This window comes from Hydra vulgaris, chromosome 15 (genome assembly GCF_038396675.1).
Source record: "Hydra vulgaris chromosome 15, alternate assembly HydraT2T_AEP".
Lineage (NCBI taxonomy): Eukaryota > Metazoa > Cnidaria > Hydrozoa > Anthoathecata > Hydridae > Hydra > Hydra vulgaris.
The window spans coordinates 24,336,167-24,355,261 of NC_088934.1; the positions used below are offsets into that span (position 1 = coordinate 24,336,167).

The 19,095-nt window shown below is 28.3% G+C and overlaps 1 protein-coding gene across 2 annotated transcripts in view; it reads right to left on the reverse strand.

The window, feature by feature from the left end:
- Window positions 1–8,044: 8,044 nt before the first annotated feature.
- LOC136072064 (bone morphogenetic protein 1-like) overlaps window positions 8,045–19,095 on the reverse strand; it is a 50,720-nt gene continuing 39,669 nt past the window's right edge. For both annotated transcript variants that reach the window (XM_065820175.1, XM_065820176.1), the window contains 3 exons: window positions 17,258–17,374; window positions 16,725–17,032; window positions 8,045–8,896 (listed from right to left, as the gene is read on the reverse strand). In XM_065820175.1, the coding sequence (XP_065676247.1) occupies window positions 8,471–8,896; window positions 16,725–17,032; window positions 17,258–17,374 (851 nt within the window). In that variant the 3' untranslated portion in view covers window positions 8,045–8,470. The remainder of the gene's footprint in view (window positions 8,897–16,724; window positions 17,033–17,257; window positions 17,375–19,095) is intronic.

The window sequence follows — 19,095 nt, forward strand, 5'->3', positions numbered from 1 at the left end:
ATGTGTATTACAAAATATTTTTTGTACGCTATCCGTAAAATATGGTACCTTATGTGACATTCACAATTTGGTACCTTTTACATCTTATATAATACCTGCTGTGTCGATATAATATCTAAACACAAAGTATATTTCAAAAATTTTGACATTCTTTAATAGCCATCATTAAAAAAACAGAACTTACCCAGTCAGTACAAAAAAATTGCATTGGTCTTGAGCGCAAACTTGTAATTATTAACAGATGTGCAAAACGTTTTTTAAAAGATTTTACGATGCGGAATCTCGTATCGAATTAAAGCATCAAATGACGTATTCTAACAACCTCCAATGAAGTATTTTGCGAGGCTACAACGATTTATAGGTGCTCAGTTAGTTGGCGCTAAAAGACAGAAAATTTTTCAGAATTATTAGAATTAGCAGAGAAAAATAAATAATAAACAAGAAATTTTAATTTTTTTTTAATTTGTAATATAGTGTGTTATGTGCCATAATTGCAATACGCTCATTACAATTGTTACCAGTGTTACCCGAGTTTTATTTATTTCGTCAGTAAAAAAGAATACAATGCCTTGTTATATAAATAAAAACTACATGACTGGAGCTAAAAGAAGGCAATGTCTGTCTTATCACAGCGCCCCGTTCAACTTTTAGTTATACGGTTGGTCATAGAATTTCGGTGTTTAGGATAAGTGACTTTCAGAGATGGTACTTTAAACTTTGTAATATCAATACTGGTGTTTAAAACCATAGTAAACGGAATCTGAGGCCTGTTCAGACCAAAAGCCTAACCTTTTATTTGGATTCAGGGACAGGATTCTAAGATCAAGTTTGACAGGTTTCTTTGTTACTTATTAATGGCTAATTCATATTCAGGTAACAAACTAGATCCAAACCATGTAGCTTTAACGGATTTTAAACACTGAAAGGAATTAACTATAAAGCTGACTTGTTCTTCTTTTTTCTGTTTTGAAGATTTGTTAATTTTTTTTTTGAACATAAATATTTTTCACCAGTTTTGAACATTCTCCACCTTTAAACTGACCACCATATCGCTTTAGCCTTGTAAAGTTGGTATTCCTAAAAAAGATTGTACTTTAGTAATCTTTACTTGGTCATTATTTTTAAACGAGAAATTTTTTTAAGATAAAATAATTTTTTTGATGAACTTTGATCTAGTTTAAGATACTAGACAAAAAAAAGTTTTTTTCTTCCTATTGTATTTGGGATTTAATACGGTAGGAAGGAAAAAAAAACCCAATTTTTTGTGGTTAATATTGCTCCTAATCTCCGATCACCGTAATTTTTTGTAAAATTTTTTATTTTTTACCCAAATAAATGCTATAAAATTTTTAGTTTGAATCATCTCTGAATGTTACATAATGTAAACACTAAAAATCCATGACCTGCTCGTTTAACCGTTTTTTTAAAATACGTTGACAGAGTATTTTCAAAACTTAAATTATAATTGTACGAGGTTGTAGTTTCGAAAATGCAAGCTGTTTCTTGTGGATAATATTTTTCAAATAAAATATTCACGCCTTGTTATGTAGAGATGTTTGTAAATGTGTTATGTAGAGATGTTTGTAAATGTTACCATGTTACACACGTGTTATGTAGAGATGTTTGTAAATGTTACCATTTTCTAAAAGAAGGTAACTTTATAAAAATTTAATAATATAACAACTTTATAATATAATAACTTTATTGTCTATCTTATCTTAGATACGTTTACCGCCCCAACTTTTATCTGCTCTTTTTAAAGTCTAAAATTGATCATTGCTTTCAATCAATTATAGATAATTATCTTTAATGTAATCAATTATCTTTTAACCGGTAGGTCAACCGTATTCAAAGTTTTGAGTTTTGAGTTTCTACAATTTTTTTTCCAATAATGATCAATTAAAAATGATTAATAAAAAATATCACGATTTTTTATTAAACAAAGTATCTGACCATTATCGGAATTATTTTTCTGAATCTATAACAAAGTATCTGATCGTTATTGGAATTATTTTTCTGAATCTAAAACAGAGTACACGAACGAGTAATCTATAACAGATTGTGCGAATATTTAACTTAAAATTAAAATACTTTTTTGTTTATAAACTTTAATTTTAGAAATTTCAAATTTAATATATCCGCTTTGATTATTTCTGCTTTTAAAAACGGTAGGGAGTATAGAGACATCTCAAAAATAACTAGATACTAAGACAATAATAATCTATATATCTTAAGTTTTATTTAATTTTAAGGAGTTTAGAACAATTCATAGTGGGACAAAATCGAGTTTTTTGTGCCAAAATTATTTTCGTAGTTTTTTTTATTAGAATAGCTATATTTATATATAAAATGTATAAATAAAGTAATAAACATATAATTATACAATACAAAAAAAAAAATTAAAAATATTAATTATTTTGGTGAAAAATACGAAATATTTTTAATGGACAACTTTTATCAGTGTAAACATTTAAAATATTACTTTTCGATGCATGTATTTGTCATAAAATAACTTTTTTAGATTTATATTTACAAAACTTATATATTATAACAGTAGTGAAAGATTTTGTAAGTATTCTTTGTGCACAAACATCTTTTTTACATGTTCAGTATTTCTCATCAACTGACCATTAACCGAAGACCAATCTTTTGTTATAACTTTTTTTATTGCAAAAAGTTGCAAAGTATTTATGATGCATGAATATATACATACATTTAGCATGAGATTTACATAGTCAAATGTTTTGAGGATATTGGAGGATAGTTTATCTGATACCTAATAGTAAAGGTTAGTAACAAAAAAATATCAAAAACTGTCTGTTTTCGATGCATAAAAACTAATGATTGCATTTACGTTAAATTATTTTTAAAAGCCTGAGCGAAAAAAACATTCTCAATTAAAATAATATAGTTTAAAATGAAAGTCAATAAAGTTAATTTAAATAATAGTAGCGTAAGAAAGTTGATAAATAAAAAATGCAAAATAGCGTTTTGGAACACATGTTAAATTAACGTTTAAATAACCGGATAAAATTACGCTTAAATAAATATTTAATGTTTTTTTAACTAGATATTTCCTCTAATAAACATGTCTTCACCATTATGAAAAATTTTCACCGTGCAATTCTGATATTGATTTTTTGGTATTTTGGCACACTCCCACTTTTGGTAATTGTCCCTGTTTTGGTAATTTGTCCCACTGTGCAATGTTTTGTGCAATGTTTTGTGCAATGTTGAGTTCTTGTTTAATTCTTTGTATTTTAGTTCGCTTCATCACTTAAATATGATTCACTTAAATCATCACTTAAATATGATTCACTTAAATCATCACTTAAATATGATTCACTTAAATCATCACTTAAATATGATTCACTTAAATCATCACTTAAATATGATTCACTTAAATCATCACTTAAATATGATTCACTTAAATCATCACTTAAATATGATTCACTTAAATCATCACTTAAATATGATTCACTTAAATCATCACTTAAATATGATTCACTTAAATCATCACTTAAATATGATTCACTTAAATCATCACTTAAATATGATTCACTTAAATCATCACTTAAATATGATTCACTTAAATCATCACTTAAATATGATTCACTTAAATCATCACTTAAATATGATTCACTTAAATCATCACTTAAATATGATTCACTTAAATCATCACTTAAATATGATTCACTTAAATCATCACTTAAATATGATTCACTTAAATCATCACTTAAATATGATTCACTTAAATCATCACTTAAATATGATTCACTTAAATCATCACTTAAATATGATTCACTTAAATCATCACTTAAATATGATTCATATAAGTTTTTAGGAAACCTAATTTTTGAGGCAAGATTAAGGCCAATGTTAACAATAAACTCGTTCCGAAAAATTAAAGGGTTTTTAGCCCATTTAAGCATTTTAGATGCACTTTACAAAAAATATTATATAAGGGTGTTTGTTTCATAAAAATAGGAAAGAGCGTTTATAAAATTGTAATAAATTGTAAAGGTCATAACTTGAGCTAGGGGTAAAATTGAGGTAGGCTAAGCACATAGCTTTTTAGATTTTAGGCTAAAAAATTTAAATTAAATTTCAAACAATTTAATAACAACTGTAATGTTTAAAATTATTTACATGATTAATGTATCTTTCTATGTAACAAAAATCGAATTACTCATCTGTTAAATAACTTCCTGTTCTTAAGCAATATGCAAAAGTTAATACTAAATTAAACTCTTCATTGAGTTTAGTTTAGTAAATACTAAATTAAAGTCAAAAATTAATACTAAATTAAAACTAACTACAGAGTTATATAGTTTTTATATAAGTTGTAATAAGTTGTTATATAAAAAGTCATATTAGTTGCTCTCGATGTAAACTCTTCTACACATTTAAATCTATTTCATGTAGATTTGAATTTAGAATGAACTTTCTGCTCTGCTCAGCAAACTAAATAATTTTTTTTTAAAGTTTTTTTAAAATTTTGTTTAAATTATTTGAAACTTTACCCTAAATTTTTTTTGTCACTTACATCTAAAATGCTTAAATGGGCGAAAACCCCTCAATTTTACCATTGTGCCCCATTTATGATTCTTTGCTTTTTTTTCGGACTTCAAAAAAGCTCTTTTTTATTGTTATAGGACAAATACTTTTGAATAAAAAGATTTAATTTGAATGGCAAGACATAAAACTTGGCGGTCTCTTTGGCGCTCTGTGTACTATACAAATATTGTCTGAGGAAGTACCGCTAAAAGTAAGTTGCAACAATTTTACCACGGTTAATACACGTTTTTACGTTTAAGATATTTTGAAAATTGTTCATTCAAAAAAACTATTTAAAGATATAAAGCATAAATGTTTACAAACTCAATGTCAATAATATATTATGTTTTATGTTTCGTAGTAATAATTTACCCGAAAATCTATAAAGAATTATACTTTGCAAAATAATAACTCATTAATTGTTGCGACTGACAAAATAAATAAATTGGCAAAATTGACAATTATAAAAATGCGAGACCAAATTTTAAGCGTTTAATCAAAGAACGGTCAATTCTACGGATGATGCTCTTAAAAAAAACTTTATAACCTGCTATAAAAATCACGTTTTTTTAATAAACTAAAGAGTTGTGAAATTAGCGACAGTGTTTTAAGTTGATTAAGTATTTAAACAACTGAAAGCGAATTGTATACGTTAATGTAGCATCGCCAATAATTTGCATAATATAACCTGTGTTTATCCTCAGAAATCAAATTTAGAGAATCTACTTTTTCTTATTTTCATCAACGATTTCCATAAAGTTTCAAATTTAATAATAATGTTTGTTCATAAGACGAATTTATTTTTATCTCGTAATAATATTTCATTATTATTTCAGAACATCTTTAATGAAATGAACTCGTCCAATTCTCATCTCATTGAACTCGTCCAATTCTCATCTCATTGAACTCGTCCAATTTTAAAATTGGTTTAAGAAAAATAAATTACCAGTTATTTGTTAAAAACATCTGTCATGCATGACAAGCTGTCAAATGACATGCATATTAATGTTATTATTATAATTATCATTGTTATTATTATTATTACTCATACTTAGCCGATACCTTTGATACCATGAAATAAAATAGACCATGAAATTCTTTTAAACAAACTAAAGCTTTAAGAAATAAGCGGTAGCGTTTTAGTGGATAAAAAGCCAAGCCAAAAAACTGTTAAAATAATCAAAAGCAATTTGTTTACGCTAATGTGGTTTCAACAATAAGTTTGCTTGATATTAACTGGACAGTAATATCGCATTTCTTATTAAGAAATACTTTTCTTAAAACAAGAAATATATTTCTTGATTGAAAAAGTAAATTTATTAAATGGATTTACGATTTTGCTGTTTGTGGAGTTCCTTAGAGACCACCATCAAGCCTCTTCTTTATCTTTTTTACATCCACGATTTCATAAGGTTTAAATTTAATGACAATCATGTTTACAGATGACACAAACTTACTTTTAACTCACCATAGCATTACGTTACTATTTCAGAGAACAATGAACCTGTAGGAATTTCCGATTAGTTTAAGACAAAAAAAAACTTTCTTTTAGTATTAATAAAACAAAATGGATTTGATTCTATCATCATTACAAAAAAAAAAGTTCCGCGACCACATACTATTTCATCTTTATTTATTGACAACATAATTATAAATAAAATAACAGTTACTAGCTTTTTTGGTGTTGATATTGATAAGTTTCTGTAAAGGAAAAATTACAGAAATTTTAATAGTAAAATAGTTTAGGAATTTTATTCACAGTAAGAAGTTTTCTAAAATAGCACGTTTTCACACATTGATTGTAACATAAAATATACGTATATTGTGTAAGATTGATCTATACGTATAAAATGTAAGATTAAATTATACGTATATTGTGTGAGATTAAATAATAGGAATATTGTGTGAGATTAAAGTATATGTATATTGTATGAGATTAGTACTAATAAAAGTAAACTTAAATATCTATATATTAGTTGAATCAATTCTTATTATTTTTTAAACTTTACGTAAGGATTGTAAACTTATAGTTTATAGTTCTGGTTAGATGTAATTACTATCGACAGTGCAAATACTTTCTAAAATCAATAACAAAAACCTAATTTATAATTTTTTTCATTTTTTTTTGTGGTGTTAAAGAACACTTGAATGATGGGTTAAATCAACCAAATTGTTATTTATAAATGATGTTGGTAATATTATATTATCAACATCTGTTATTGTTTATATTTACATCATATTATTGTTTATATTACTAATATAAACACAATCTTATATAAGTAACGTGTTCTAATAATTTTCTAATAATAAAACATGTTGGAATGAAAACAGGTCTGGTAAAGAAGATAAGATTAAGTTTATAAGTAAAGATTCATTCAAATAGCTCCAAATAGAGAGTAAAAATTTACTACTTTAAAGTGTATACAAAAAAAAAAAAACATTAATGCTTACGTCGTCAACTTATTTTATTTGTTAAACCAAATAATTTTCAGTTAACTAGTTATTGTTCATTGTTAAAGGTTAATTTATAATTATCGTAGCATTGTAAGAGGTTAGCTTTTTATTGTCTATCGTAGCATTGTTAGAGGTTAGCTTATCATTGTCCTAGCATTGTTAGAGGTTAGGAAAGATCCAAAAATATTTTTATCATTTTTGTATTTTTATGACCAAACTTTGTCCTGTATTAAGGTGGCTTATAACCCCAAGGTGGCTTATACCCCCCAAATATTGAAAAAACTTTATTTGAAGTGACTTTCGACACGTTTATACTTTTATGTTTAAAATGACTATATTTAAATCTATGAAAACGTCTAAAAATAAAGAATTGCTTCATAAAATTAAAACTTTCAGGTTGTCATAATTGCGTAATTGAAGTTTAAGCGGTTCATAAAATTTCTAATTTTTTTACAAAAAAACTTATTAGAGGTGTGTAAAGACCTATCAAGTCTACATTTTAAAAAAAACTTTTTTAAGTGATGCTTTAATTCCATTATGATACCACTCAAGAACTCTAATCATTTAAACCATCACGATAACCACTACAATTACTGAAAATCTCCGATCATTTAAACCATCAGATCAAAAGATATTAAAAGTATAAAAGCGCAAATAACTAAAAATAGGAAATTTAAAAACAAAAATTTGATAAAATAAAATGTTTAATGTATGCAAGTCAATAATAAGTCATCTTATTGACATTCCAACCAACTGATACCGGTATATCAGTTGGAATGTCAATGATAACTTTTGAATACTCGATATCGTATCAGTCCTCACGGTACGATACTGTATCAATAAATGAAACAGCGCATATTTGTTTTGTAACTTTTATAAAAATCTTTTTGGTGCCAATAGACTCACACTAAAACCTATGTACATGGTCACCCTGAAAACTTCGTACGTGATGTAATAGTTTTAATCTTTCTGGGTATAATAGTTTTAATCTACGTGTAATACTCTTTTAGTAATGGAATCACAATTCATAAACTTGTAAACATATTTATATATATTTCATAAAATAGTTTAATATTAACAATAAATAATGACGATAGCTTTTAACTACATATTTAGCGTTACTTAATATTTAAATAATTACGATAGCTTTAATTACATTTTTAAAGTTAGTTACTATATATTCAAATAAACTATCAATTCCTCAGTATATATTCAAATATCAACTCAGTGTAAAAAAACTAAAGTTAATTATTAAACTAATTAACGAATTGTTTTCAAATCAAGTAAATAAATTTAACACTATTAAATAACTTATTCGAATATAATAACTTCGAAATTTTAAATTTCGAAACGATTTTTGTTCCTCAGTCAGCAAAAAAGTGAAACAAATGCTGGTGAGCTATTTTTTCGCGTTTCTTCAATAAAAAACTTATTGCTTATATCGTGTAGAATTAAAGCATCAACTAACATGATCAGTTTCATTAAACACCATTTTAAAACCTTTCCCAGTATTTGTCGAGTCTGAATGAAATCTGATACGAACAAAACTTGCATGTCCGTTAATAAATAAAGTATCTGGAATTCTTTCTCCACAAAATCTTCCAATTTTTTTTACTCTTTGCATTTCATAGTATATTTGTTCAACGTCTAAATAATCAAACTCGCATGATTCATGAGATTCTAAACTAAACTGCAAAAAAATTACTTTAAAAGTTGTTTGATGCAATGAGTGAATGTTCCATAAACAATCTTGTTCATCTGAGTATTGGTACGGAAAACCAGGCGACAGAACTTCACCACTTGAAGCATTATACGTATAGAGACACTCTCTTTCATTTTGTATTACACTGTGATATTCTACCATAAATGAGGTTTGAAACGGAAACTAAAATAAAATTTTAAAATGCATGAAAAACAACAAAATTTATATTGCATTATATCTGCATTATTTTAACAAGTTGTCAAATTGCAAAGAGAGGTAAAAAGAGAGTATTTTCTTATTGTGTAAACTGAATAAAACAGTGTAACACTTTTTAAATGTGTGCTGTTTTCTGCTTTCGTATTTCGTGTTTATATATTAAAAAGCTATTAAACCTATTAAAGTTTGAGCTCAAGAAAATTTTACTTTGTACATCACTATATGTCATTGGATGGGGTTAAGTGAGGGTATTTTTTCTTTCAACAAACAGATCGAAATAAAATAAATGTTTACATAAATTTACAAATAGATAATATAACCATAGTCATAATAATAGTCTGGCCAGTTGGGCCGTTTTCGGCCCAACTGATTTTGATTTCGGCCCAACTGATTTTGATTTCGGCCCAACTGATTTTGATTTTGGACCAACTGATTTTGATTTCGGCCCAACTGATTTTGATTTCGGACCAACTGATTTTGATTTCGGACCAATTTGATTATATTATGACTATGATTATTTTAAATGAATTTTGAATTTATGTTGAAAATAATTTTTATCGTGCCCAGACTACCAATAAGTGCAGAAAAATCTAAAAAACGGCGAACTCAACAGATACTTCTATTATTTCATATTAGTCTAGAATCATAATTTTTTTTTGAAAACTCCAATTTATCAATAAAAGTCAATCCTTTTCTTGTTGAAACTGGGAGTAGAAACGCTTCAACCAAATTTACTTTTACCAGTGTATGATAAAATGTCGCCAGTGTATGATAAAAGTCTAAGCATAAATTCAAGCGCCACATAACAAAGCAGCATTCAAATAGTGTCTCTTTAACACAGCAAATAAATGCATAAACTGGGATTAAGCAAACGTGTTTTACAAATAAGTTAACGAACTTTGTTTTAACAACATTCTTATTGTTATAAACGATCTTGGCTGCTTTCCATATATCAGAGATGAGCTTTCAAAGTACTGGACAATTACCAAAAGTGAGTCTACATCATCCAAACAAAGAGGATCTTCAATTGTTTTCTTTTTTAACTCCCTGTGTTTTAGTTTCAAATTGAACATAATGTAAACCAAATCATTGAGTTTCGCTTGCTTTAAGCGATTTCTTCTCTTTGTACGCACCTATTCATTAAAATATTAAAACTCAGTAACATAAAAATCGAAAGCATATAAAAACCAAAATACTTTATATTATTACTTGATTGAAGGAGCTTCAATTCCATTCACATCCAGAAAAACGGCTCAGTCAAGCTCAAGATTCTAATCAAGCTCAAGATTCTAATGGCAAACTTTGCTAGTTCAGGCGTTTGATCTCCAAAAGCTCTCCACCAATCCACTGAAAATAGTAATGATATTTTATTAAATTAATAGGGAAAAAAAAAAGTTGAGATATGATCCCATATCTCATCCATCCTCTGGTTTATCAAAAAATAAAATAAAAGATATTATTACATATTAAAAATAGTGAAAACACACACCTGGACTTCTCTTTTACCTCGTTCTTACTGCATTTTATCATCTTAATAAATCTTGTGCATTTCAAAAAGAATCGATCTGCAAATCGACTTTCTCCCTAATGGAGCAATTGATCGCTGATTTCTTCTAAATCAGCAATCAATTGCTCCATGCAAGAATAAAGTCCCAATTTAATCTCATGATGAGTAGAGAATGAAGGTTCATATTGGAAATGAGGATTTAGAAAATATGCAGCAGCATGCAAATAAGTGTGTGACAATCCCACCAACTATCCACAATATCCCAAACAATCTGATACTTTGCAACATCATTATTTAGATTTTGAGCAATTTTTCCTTTTGCCCTGTCCATAGCTTCGTAAATAAATCCCATTGTCGGATACTTATCGGGATCCACCATTCAAAGAACTATAGCCATAGACTTTGTTGTGTTAAGCACACAAGCCACACCAGACCAAAACGACTTGCTTTTTAGAACTATGTTGCGCACATTTTTCCCTAAATGATTGAGATGTATGAGCACTATTTTTCCACTTTTTTGAAGTAAAAAAGGATTCAAGTCCATCCCTTGCTCCAAATAAGCTTTGCAAAGTAAAAAATGCAGTGGCAAATCGAGTAATAGAAGGTTTCACTAAATCTCTGCCATTAACTTTTCTTACCATCACTAAAACCCATGCATGACCGTGGTAAAATTTATTATTTTCTTAGCCTCGATGAACACAGAAGCATGGAGGGGTAACTTGAGGATGTCCTCCAACATTAAGTCAAAGTTGTATTGGAAACCTTGTGCAGTGTGCTGCACAAAGTGTTCAATACAAATTTTTTCTTTTCTCCATCAACATTTGCCCTGCTGCTTTATAAGCTGAGGCATTGTCTGTTATCACTTGGATAACATTCTTTTCTCCAACTTCCTCAATGCCTTCATAAAGCAATCTAAAAAGCAACTTTGCATCTTTTACTTGATCCGATGCATCAATGGACTTTAAAAAGTAAGTTTATCAATGTATGCCCCTTTGTGTCAAAGGGGCATACATTGAAAAACTTCTTTTAGAACCCATGTTCGCAACTCATAGTTGCATAGTTGGGGGTTTAAATCCCCTTCCAAATCCACACACATCTTTCATCATGGCCCAATATGAAGGGCTTGTTGCTACATTGAACGGTATTGAATTCTCATAAAAGAATCTTCCAATAGACCTGCAAATCGTGACTATTCAGCACTCCCGCTACTAATATTTGCTTATTGTATAAAGAAATCAATGGGTCCATGAACTTGTTTGTTTAACTTGACTGCACTTAAGCCTGTTGGTACTTTTTGTAATTGTGGATCGCCTTCAGTAGCAAATAGCTCTTGCATTCTCACTCGGTCTTTTTCAACATAAACAACTTCATGGAACTCATGGACAACCTGCAACATTCTTATGAGTCTTTGCAAGATGCTACTTTAGCCTTTTAATTCCACCAGTGATCTTTTTCTGACAGAAGTTGCAGTCAACATGTATATAAGTTTTGCCTTCCTGCAACCTGATTGGAGGAAGTTCAACACAATACTTCCAACCAGGATCAGCCCTCCCACTTATTTTTGACGACTTGAGTATAATATAATTTTATAATATAAGAGTATAATTTCCTATAATGAGTATAATGTAAGATTTAATTATACAATTTCAGAATATATAAATTAGATATATATTTATAAATTTTATTAAATCCACCATTATCATTCTAATACATTCATTTTCTTAGTAAAAGTAAAAATATGCTGACTAAACTGTATTTTATTTACAATAATATATGTTTATATCAAAATATTATTAAAGTCTAAAAATGAACTCTACAAATTAAAATCTTTTTCAAAGTCTCTTTTTAACTTTCAATTTATCGATTTTTATAATGTATTCCATACGAACGCACTCATTCAAATCGAATGCCATTATATTACCTGTTTCATAATTATTAACTTTAAATGCATTCCTAGAACTAAAAAAATTGCTTAAAAACTTTTGAAGCAAACTGTAACTTTTAAACATGTTGTTGGAGCAAGACCAAAAGCTAGAATTGAGGGCTGAAGCGGAGCTTGACGCAATACAGAGTATTGTAGATAAAGCAACGCCTCAGGAATGCCTCAGCGCCTCATTGAACCAAAAAGACAAATGGTTTATTAATTTGAATGAGGCATAAGCTTTAGTGCAAAAATCCAATTTTTTGAAAATGAAAAAACATTTTTTTCAGCCAATTGTTGGCTGGAAAAATAGTAGAATAAATCAAGATTTTTTTGACGAGTGACATAATACTAATAAAAAATGAAATAATTTAAAAAATCTAGATGATCATCGTTCTGTATTATCTGATGCCTTTTTTACTACTAGCACTCATTTAGTCAACCAAAGAGTTCATGTACAAATAAGCTGCCAATTGATGGCAGAATTGCTTTAAGATGTTGAGGTTTATCTTATTTTTCAAAAAATTGTTATTTTAATTTGACCAAGATGTTTAAAGAAGTATCTATCAATTTTCTAGACCATCTTTTACCACTTTATTTTTGTGTTCGCTCAATATCCTATTAAAAGGAGCTTGTAAACTTGCATAAAATTAATTCTATATTGAAAATAACAAATTTGTTCAGAAAAAAAAATCAAGAAAGAGTTTTTAAACACTATCGAATAAGTATTAAACATTTAATAAAGGTTATTTTGATAGCCAAAAAATTTATTAAAAACATTCTAGCATTTGAAATGTATTGCAGTATGATTGAAAGATGCAAAAGTGAAAATCAAATAAAGTTGTGTAATTTTTTACTTTAAATAATATCATATAATATTATCTTTAAATATCTTAAAATGAATAAAGTTTAAAATTTACTACTTTACTTTAGTTAACACTTAATCTCTCATCTTAAATCTAACAACTTACTTTCTGATCATCAATATGGATTTCGATCTTCTCGTTCTACAGCTGATTTACTAACAATAATAACCGATAGGTTTTATCATGCATTATATAAAGGTGGAGAGGTAAAGGCCATCGCTCTTGACATTTCTAAAGCTTTTGATAAAGTTTGGCATGCTGGTCTTCTCCATTAGCTTTCTTCTTACGGTGTATCTGGTAACATCTTTAAGAATATTGAATCCTTACTTTCCAATCGTAGTATAAAAGTTGTCCTCGATGGACAGCACTCTTCTTCTTATTCTGTCACTTCAGGGGTTCCTCAAGGTTCAATCATTGGCCTCTTTTTAATTTACATCAACGATCTTCCAGATATTCTCACATCTAAGGTGGCATTGTTCGCTGATGATACTACCATTTATTTTTATCGTGATATGAAGCCAAAACTCTCTGATTGCTTGGAGGGGATATTTGAGCTTGAAAAGGATCTCACTTCTGATACAGCATGGGGCTCAAAGTGGCTGATGAACTTCAATTCAAATAAAACTCAATTTTTTTCAGCCAATCGTTATCACAATAATTTAGATCTTCCTATATTTATGAACAATAATGTACTTGATGAGCCATCTACCCTTTATCTTCTAGGATTAACTCTTACTTTCGATCTTTCTTAGAAACCATATATCCATTACAAAATTAGCATCTGCTAAGGTAGCATCTCTTTATCAAGCTGCAACACTTTCTTACTCCGGATTCTATTCTCTATCTCTATAAATCTCAAATCCAGCCTTGTATGGAATACTGTTGCCATATCTGAGGCAGATCTTCTAATGATGCCCTTTCTCTTTTAGACAAGGTGCAAAAATGCATTGTAAACATAGTTGGACCTGCTCTTGCAGCCAACCTCCAACTATTATCACATTGTTGTAATGTTGCTTCTCTTTCTCTTTTCTACAAATACTATAATGGGCACTGCTCTAAAGAGCTAGCGTCTCTTATGCCATCTACTAAAATTCATTCTCATATCACTCTTCATTCAATTAAGTCTCATCTTTTTTCAGTGACTGTTCTTAAGTGCTCCAAAAGCTCGTATTCCTCTGGTTTTTTCCTTGAACATCAGTTCTTAAGAATTCGCTTCCTTCATCTTGCTTTCCTGATTCATATAATTTAAAATCCTTTCAGTCATATGTCAATTGTTATCTTGCTCTACAACCTTCATCTTTTCTCGTCCAGTAACTCTAATTAGTGGTTGCTTGCAGCCATGTTGGAAGCAAAGATGTTTAAAAAATATTTTTCTTAATGCGCCTTTGTTTACAAAAAATGTGCACTCATTGGTAAGCTGGGTTCTAAAAAAACACTAACAATAAGACAAAAGTGCTCTTAAACTGGCCAGACTATCTATTTAATAACTATGATATAATCGACATCGGTTTTATTACCTCATGTATAAATATATTAAATGCAACTCATTCGATTTATATGTGCAATTAAATATATTAGATGTAACTCATTCAATTTATAGGTGCAAATAAATATACTAAATGCAACTTATTGGATACAATTAATAAAAATTGGAGCTTGTTAAGACTATTATTTTCAATTACTTTTATGATCTACAACTGAACCTAATTCATAAGTTTCTAAAATCGAAGGTTAAAAATTGTAATATTTTGATTTTCAAAAGACAACTTTTGCACTTTTACAATTAATATAAACTACTACTAAACTTAATAACTTTCTTTATTTCGGAGCATATATTTTTGAGATTCAAATTTTAAATTTTTGAATGAGTTTTCTTTTAATTAACAGAGCGCCTGCACAAGCTAAAACCCACAGTCAATGTATGTACACTCCACTGTGCCTATGGCTATATCAGTAAATGAATGTTCAATCTTATGAAAATACATACTAGTTAGTTGAAACAAATAATCACTTATAATAAGCTGAAATTCAAATCTGACATTAGTTGAATATTGGCTAAAAATAAAAGACTATAATGGTTTGGAAACAATTAGAAGCAAACAAAAAATTATTTCCACATTTAAAGTAAAGTTTTCTTTTTTATATCAAATTAATAGGTTCAGGTTTTTGTTGATTTACTACAATGCGCAACAAAATGATAAGAAACCCTTAAAATATTTATAAAATACTACTTCACATTTACATTAAAAAAATAATTTTTATAGTAAATGAAATGAAATTTATTATAAAAGTAATTCGCTTTTCATTAAAAAAAATGTTTTTCAGTGCGACAAAATTATAAGACACTTTTGGAAAAAATTTATATAATTTGTAAAAAAACGTCTTCTATAAAAAAACATCTCAAATTTAAAAAACCAATAGTGGTACTTTTACCATTTTGTTGAACTTAAATCATTCTAGTAGATACAAAATAGTACAACATGTGTTATATGTTTTTGTTGTTAATGGTGATTTTTGCTGAAGTTTTTTTCGTAAAAGGTGAAAAGCATTATGATTAACTCACTGAATTGTATGTAAATTAGCAATCACACCTGTTTCTGTCACAATTTGTCATGCATTTAATAAATAATTTATAAGTCTTATCACTTTTCATAAGTAAATTGCACCTGAATTACAAAAAATGAACGTTTTGATGTCATCTAACAATTCAGCTATGATCAAATGCTTAAGCAAATAACCAAATTACTTTAGGTAATTTGCCTTGAAATAGCAGAAGCAATCTTTAACCATTGTATCAACAAATGTAAATATTATATAACAAATATTCATGTATCTACGTGGCTTCTTTCAAACATTATTCTTTTCTCAAAGTCAATAATTCTTCTCTACTAATTGACTATGCTACAATGTTAACAACATGAAACATACTAAAATGCTCCATGTAAAATATACATTTTGTATGTACAATAAAAATTCTATTCAAAAATTTAAAGTATAGATGTGATGTATAGATGTGATGTATAGATCTTCATTTGGATTTTTTTTTAACTTAACTTTTTATACTACACTATAAATTGATTATTTCTTATTTCCTTTAATGTGGAAAAATATAAAACACAATAAACTTTATTTATATTAATTTTGAAAAATATAAAATACTATGAACATAGGTGATACAACTCATTTTTTTTGATGTTAATTCATTTCCCTAAGGCCAAGAAGGCCACTACAGTTGAGGAGGCTACTTTAATTATGGTTACAACCCTCTCTTAACTCTATAACTTGAAGACACAAACCTTGCCAAACAAGGCCGTTACGCGGAGATACCAGTTAAGTGCAGTACTACCAGGAACGTGGTGGGGATCAAACTTGGAACATTTTGCTTATGAAGCAAGCGCTTTACCACTACCGCATTTAGCGCCACTACCGCATTTAGTCAAACTAATAAAAAGTAATAATTACCATTAATAACTGGTGGTTATAATTAAGCAATTCAAATACCTGTCCCACATATTCAATAATAGCAGAACTCGTTGACATAACAAAGGCTTCAGTTATATCAGATTGTATACAAATTTTCTTTAAGTAGGTTTTCTGCCTCCTTTCCATTTCATTTTTATAAAAAGTTACATAACTACCACAATCGTTGTTTTCTTTTGAAACAAGAACAATATCAAATTTTAACTGTAGATGAGGTGCACCTTGTACCTGCCACACACATACTACAGGAAGTTTATAAGTAGATGGTACCTGAGGAGATGTAATTCTTCCAACAGAAGATGTAAAAGAACCAAGACAACCAGAAAGTGCTGTTAATAAAATTAGGTTAATAAAATGTTAAAAAAACTTTATTTTAAATCTGAAATTGAATCTAAATAAATTCTAAATAAAGTATGCATTGTTTTTCTTCAAAATACAAACGGTATTGAAGTTTGTATTTTGTAAAACAATGACAATGCTATAAAAATTAATTTAATAAAAATAAATTATTGTAAGAAGCAAAATAAGAAACTTATAAAATGAATAAAACATACAGCTACAAGTTTTGTTGTTGCTTTGTAAAATGTAACCCTCATAACAAAAACATTCATATGAACCAATGTTATTTTTGCAAATCTGGTTGCATGGTTTATTAACACACTCATTGATATCTAAAATAAACAGTAATATTTTTACATAAAATTTAAATCTATATATATCTACACATACATCCATAAATATATATATTAGGCTACTGTCATGTATGGGATAGCACTTGGTTCAATGTGGGATTTATGTATAGTGGATATATTAATCAATTACTGCAAAAGACAAAAAAAACGTAAATCTTTTTAGGAAATACAAAAGATAAACTTGCAAATTTCACAGTGGAATCACTTAAGGTCTGAAAAATAAAACTACACTTTCAGACAGATTTTAATAATAAACATAGTGATATTGGCAGTTACAGAAACCTAGAACACTTTACGGTTCATCTCTGGCAAATAGTGTTTTTATTAAACAAATAGTGAATAGCAAATAGTAATTTGTTAAAATTAGGTACCCAAGATTAACAAACATTACTTGACTTGCAAAGTTCGATTGGCAAATTTAAACTTAGCGTTAGGTTTGATAAAAAAAACTATTTTCCAATTTTTTATTTATTGCATATTAAGTATTCACTAGTTTTTTTAATCGATCGGGCAGTTATGTATTAAACAACATTAATAGTTTATGTCATGTTTTTAACTGGATTTACCCGTGAGCAATCTAGCAACTTACAAAAATCTTATTCAATACAGTTGCAAGATTAAGAAAGAGTTAATGAACAAAAAGTTGTTGCTACTTTTATCAATTGTGAACAATATTTGCAAAAGCTTTAGTACAGAGTTAAATCTTTTTCTTATAAAAGACAAATCACTCATATTTTAAACTGCCACGTTAAATTTTAGGTCACGGGCCTAAAATTTAAAGTTCTTGAAAGAAAGGATCAAACATCAAAGATAAGACCAAAAAGAAGTTAGCAGTTGGTGGCAATGAGGATCAAGCAAAGGCAACAGGGGTTACAAAAAAGTGAATTAGAGAGAAAAAAGAGGTTACTAGAAAGCAAACTAGACAAAGAAATCTTTAAACAACATCAGTCAATTCAGATGGTAGTTTTAGTGTTGAGTTCCCTAGTTGATCAAGACTGTAATAAGATATAAGGTTAGTAATGCTGCTACAGCTCTGCAATAGCATCAGCTGTATTAATAGTGATGCTGCTACAGCTGCAATAGCATCAGCTGCATTGCAATTAGATGTAAATGGGAATAAAAGTAATTAGTGTAGATAGGAAAAAAACAAATATTCATTAGTTCATATGAGGAAATACAAGAGTAATGGGGACACTGGAGACTTGTATTGAACCACCAAAGAGAAACAACACCACCACTTTTACTTGTAAAAAAGATCATTTTTCTGGATCTAGATTATAATAGAAAATGGTAAAGGTAGTTTACCATCATTAAATGTTCTACTGAATATGGTAGAATTAAAAGCTTAAAAGTGATTGTTCTTGATAATACAAGTTTTAACACTGAAGTAGATAATTGTTTAGCTGTTTCAGTTTGTTTCCAATGATTCCAAGTTAAATGTGAATTCTAACATTGTTTGTCATCTGAATACCAGCATAAACTTTATGAGTATTGTATTGGAATAGCTAAAGGATCCATTTCTATCAAGTATGCTAACAAGAAACCTGGCCCAAACTAAAGCAGAACTGAAAATAAGAGAAATGAAAAGTCAAAATATTATCCTCAGAGTAATTTTAAAAACTTGTATGTTGTAAGTTTAATGCACTCTTTTAGGGAAAGCATACTTCAACATTTGAATTAAAAACATCCAGCTTGGTGTT